General features: G+C 47.4%; 1 protein-coding gene across 1 annotated transcript; it reads right to left on the bottom strand.

Moving 5' to 3' along the window:
• Positions 1-2244: 2244 nt before the first annotated feature.
• Positions 2245-3687, bottom strand: LOC107188195. The gene is given in 3 exon segments (XM_015576450.1): positions 2245-2315; positions 2591-2652; positions 3650-3687. Coding segments are annotated over 3 exon segments (171 nt in total).
• Between the last annotated feature and the right edge of the window lie 1078 nt (positions 3688-4765).

Raw genomic sequence — 4765 nt, 5'->3', positions numbered from 1 at the left:
ATTCGTTTCAACACTCTCTTTCTCTCCCTTTCGTAGTACCGTTAACGGCGGGACACGGAACTTTACGAGGTCCATAACATCGAATTTTTATCGCACCTGCTACTTAGAACTGCTTATTCATCCCGTTGCTACTTTTTCCGCCGTCTTTCATTCGCGCCGTCGTTGCACCGTAACTCGGGAGCATTTAAACTTTCTAAACAACCCGCGAACATTTTTACAACGAACGTATACTTTACAACGAAACCATCGATCGCACCGCTTCATCTTCCGTTTTCGTTTCGGTGGCATACCCACCCGTATCGGCTTGTCTCGAATTCGAATCGTCATTTTTCACGAAACTGATGGCTCCGTTTATCTCTGTATACAGATGGTATTATACCTCCGCGGGATGACGAATGAATTCAATGGAGGATGACGTACGACGCGATAGCCGGGTGTACGGATTGATGTCTTAAGCATCGACTTATAATCGAGCCTGGTAGAAGTGGGAGGGGGACAGTTTGAATGGCGTTCGTGGCTAACGGAAACCGTGTCTTTGTACACCGTTGACCGCGAGAATCTCCGAACGGGGTCTGAGTAACCGCATCAAGACTCGCATTCGTTTATCATCCGCGATTTAATTAAAACGGTCACGACGCAGACGTGACGTCGAGATGTGTCTGGAGCCACGAAAATCTTTTCAATGCAACCGCCACGAACGCGTTATGAGCGAAATCGCGTATTCAGAAGCGGTGGGATTTGATTTAACGACACTGTTTTTGTGACTACGACGGCGGCGACGGTTTTCAAGGTACCAGCCGATTCATCCCGGAATGAAAGCCCGTTTCCATGAACAGGCGACAGGCGAATACACGTTTCGGCGGTGAGAGGGAAACGATTATCATGTTGAAAACGGCACGTCAACTGAATCGACCGCCTCAAAAACAAACGTCGCAGTTCGGTTGAATGTGTACCTACATTGTTGAAAAGTCGTATTTACCGAAGCTATTGAACGTCGACGGCTATCTGTTTTCTATTACGCTCGAACTTCGTTTACGCGTCACGGGGCGGGGACGTCGTTATCGAAGAGAACCCCGTAAAACGCTGGAACAATGTCTCCCTTGATTCGCCGGTAAAATCTGACGCGTATTACCCGAAATTGTTGTAGCTCGGTGTTGCGTCGAAATGGCACCAAAACGACCACATGACATCATTGCATCGTCTTTTTTATAGCGACGTCTTTCTGTCAATTCGCCAATGTGCCACAAACGTTTAACGCGTTGACTGCCACAGTGAAAAAAGCCATAGGTAGTCGGACACGCTTCAATTCATTCTTTAAATCCTGAAACGTCGAAAATTTATGCGTTTCGTGAATAGAAGCTGTTGGTCTTGTTCAAAATTATACAGCGATATTGATTTCACGTTAAAATTTTCGAGCCCTATTTGAATAATCTCTTTGCTATGTACGCGTCACTCATATCTGTGTGACGTGGCAGTCACAGTGTGAAACTACCATTTGCAAAATGAAGAATCACCCTTTTATTCTCTATTATTAAATACTGAGCATCTTTTACAGGCAGTCAGGTACGATTAAGTCTTTCAAACAGGCTAAGCTCTTTCCGAACCAGAAAACCGTGATGCATCTTCGACGGACAAGGATCGTTCGGGATGCATTTCACGCGGGAAAAGCTCTAAAAAAAAATGGATCGATCGACATTTTTACGCGACAGGATCTGGGAAGTATTTTTTTTACCCCAAGGCGCGTCGGAGGATGCTCGAGCCATAAAAGCCGCGGGCACTTCAGGCGTCTCTCGTAGGATCAAGGTGCTGACGTTAACTAGTCGGTGGGATTAATCGATCAAGCCCTAGCGCAGCGTTCTCCTGTCGCAGGTTGCAGTGTCAGGGATCACTCCTATCCCCCGTCTCCGTTACGTCTCTGTCCGAGGGCGGAACGGCGTTCAATCGCCCGCAGAAAAGTCACGTTCGATCGGAGCCGGTGAAACGTGCAAAGTTCAGCCGCGATAATATATCATACGCCGCGGTCCGCGAAGCCTTTCTCTCTCTCTCTCTCTCTCTTGATCCTTGCACGGGGCGAAACAGCCGCGACGTAAAGCTTTTACGCTTTCGCGCGATTTAAAGAGATATACCCATTGTGAATTATGCCTCGCTTCCCTGTACGATGACGAGCACCTCGTGTCCAGTATTTACGGCCATTGTCTTGGTGTAGCCACGCTCGGGGCTAGTGCCGCGACCGCATCGTGATCGTTATTGAGGCGCGTGGGTCGTCTTCCTCTCCTCTTTCTCCACCTTTCCTCCATCACGTTTCGTATCCTCTCCTTATCCCCCGGTCGACCATGGACGTAGCAACGTTTTTCGACTACACGTATGTACGTATTACGTTGGATCAATGGTTCCCACGTGTTCCGATAAGACGACCTTTCGCGGACTTTTTTCTTAACCCTACTCTTCCCCGTTCTGTCTCTGTCTTCCCCTCTCTTACCTTTCCGTGAACGGGTTTAATTCGATGATAAATGCGTTCGACCCGAAGAGGAGGATCTAGAAGGATACGGACGCGGGCGAAATACATACGTTTCCAGTATGGAAAAATTGCTAGGTACGGATATACATATATTACAATCCCGTTACAATTTCTTCGGACCACCTCGTTCCTCTCTGTATTCCACTTGGGCAGGTGAATAACACACCTTCCCAGCCACCCGAACGTTTCATGCCTCGTCTCATCGCGCGCGAACATTCCATCCCGAACGACAATCATCGTTAACTAAAACGCAACGGTTACAATCGTGGCCGTCCAGACGATTCCGAGAAGGTCCGTTTTAACCGATGCCATGAACCGCGGCCCGTGAATCACACGCGACACACCCGCGAACCCGTTTCCACCCCCTGGCTTTTCCGTGATACTTAAAATTTTAATCTCGGTCTAAATCTCGACGAGGATATACCGGTCACCGGGAGTATTTCACTGTTTATTGCCCGAAATGGCTTACTCGGATTAACGGCATAAATCTACGGGCAGATTTACGGGGAACTTTTGGCAAATACGTAACCACACACGCGTGTTCGTCGAACAGGTGTATATCGTCATCTCTCTTTGTCACATACAATGTCCCCCTTTTCCCCTGACCAGTGTATACCTGTCTCTCGCCACGGTCCGCAATAACGAGCACTAAGGGGGTTGGGTGGGGATCGATAAAAGTCACGGGGACGAGATCCACGGGGCCCAAGCGAAACTCTCGGCTTAACCCACTCGTTAGTAAACATTCCCGGGATAATACACGAAGAACGACGAAGGATTTGTGGGGCGAGATCGAGCGTTCGCGTGTACTCGCTGGGCCACAACCGCGCGCGAACCCGCGAATGCGACCCTTTTACACGAATATCTCCCCATGGTACGTATACAGTTATAATTGCCGCGATTCCGAGTCACGGTTGCGAGTGCGTCTACGATTACCCATTACCCGGATGAATATCTCGGATTACGGCACGGCAGCTAAATAAATTACTAAAGTACGCGGCTTGGACTGTTCTTTCTCTCTTTCTATCCCGTTTCTTCTATCTTCCCGGGGATCCCTCGTCGCCTCTCCCTCTTGTACACGTATACACACCTATATACATATATATATATATATAGACACAGGTGAGTACTTACCCGGCTCCGTTCCGCGGCTTGCATATTAACAACGCCATAATGCGTATGCACCGGTATAAATCCTCGTTGCGTCGGCCGGCCGGGCGTGCGGGGCTCCTCGATTCTCGCGGGTGCATAGAGAAAAGAGCATCGCGGTTCGATCTCCATTTGGTAACGAGCCCCGGCCGATTCCAATGGGGAGGACGCGGTCTCCGCGCCCCGGTCAGTTTATGCGGCCCGGTCACGCGTAAATTTCACGGGGTCGTTGTATTTTTCCGCGGCGACACGACGGGGACCCCGTGTACCCCGGTGCTAGTTATACGGTAACGTTCGTTTCTTTATGAAAGGTTTATTAATTCGTGGATAACGTGACGAGGAACAACGCGGCGTCCCGTGGTCGCATGGTGGCTTCTGGTAATTTTCTTTTTCGGATTAACGAGCATTTTTTGTTGGTATTTCGTGGTTTAATTAAGGACGAGTTTGTTGGTGATCCGTTCGTTATGTTCGTTTCTTTTTCAGACGAAGTAAGAACTTGTTTCACGAGGGAAAGATACAGTGGATTACGCTTGTTTCAGCGACTGGTTAATCGAGGTAGTTGTTTTGGGACAACGGTCAAAGAATTACACCTAATCAAATGGTACTGTATTTATCTATGTATATGATATTTCGCATAATTCGGAGAGCCGCTTAATCGGGTCAAAGAAAGCTAGCCCCGATGTGTCCTAAGTAACTGAAATCCACTGTATTTAGTGTCGAACATCAATAAATTTATCACCTACGTTTTCAGTCAAATTATACACAATCTCATTTATTTCCTCATGGAAATTGTTAAGATTAATAGAATGGATTAGAGTTCAAGTTCAATAAATTGTGTTATTTTCAACGACATACACTTTCTGAAGTTTCAATAGTTTTCTACGATGATAGATCGACACGGGTAGGTCAACATTGGAAAACGAGCGAGGTATATAAATGTAACAGTCGTGTTTCATGTGACTCACTGTCGAAGTAACAAGCTCCAGTAGGAATCTATTCATAGCTACCATTGATCATCCAAGTGGAAACATATAATGGAATCCCGATTTATAACGAACCTCTCGAAGCTTCACAGTATGCCTTGTAGTTTTATTCGTTCCT

The sequence above is a fragment of the Dufourea novaeangliae genome, unplaced genomic scaffold, assembly GCF_001272555.1.
Source record: "Dufourea novaeangliae isolate 0120121106 unplaced genomic scaffold, ASM127255v1 scaffold118, whole genome shotgun sequence".
NCBI lineage: Eukaryota > Metazoa > Arthropoda > Insecta > Hymenoptera > Halictidae > Dufourea > Dufourea novaeangliae.
Note: the sequence above shows the minus strand (reverse complement) of the source record. Positions and strands in the feature narration are given on the sequence as shown.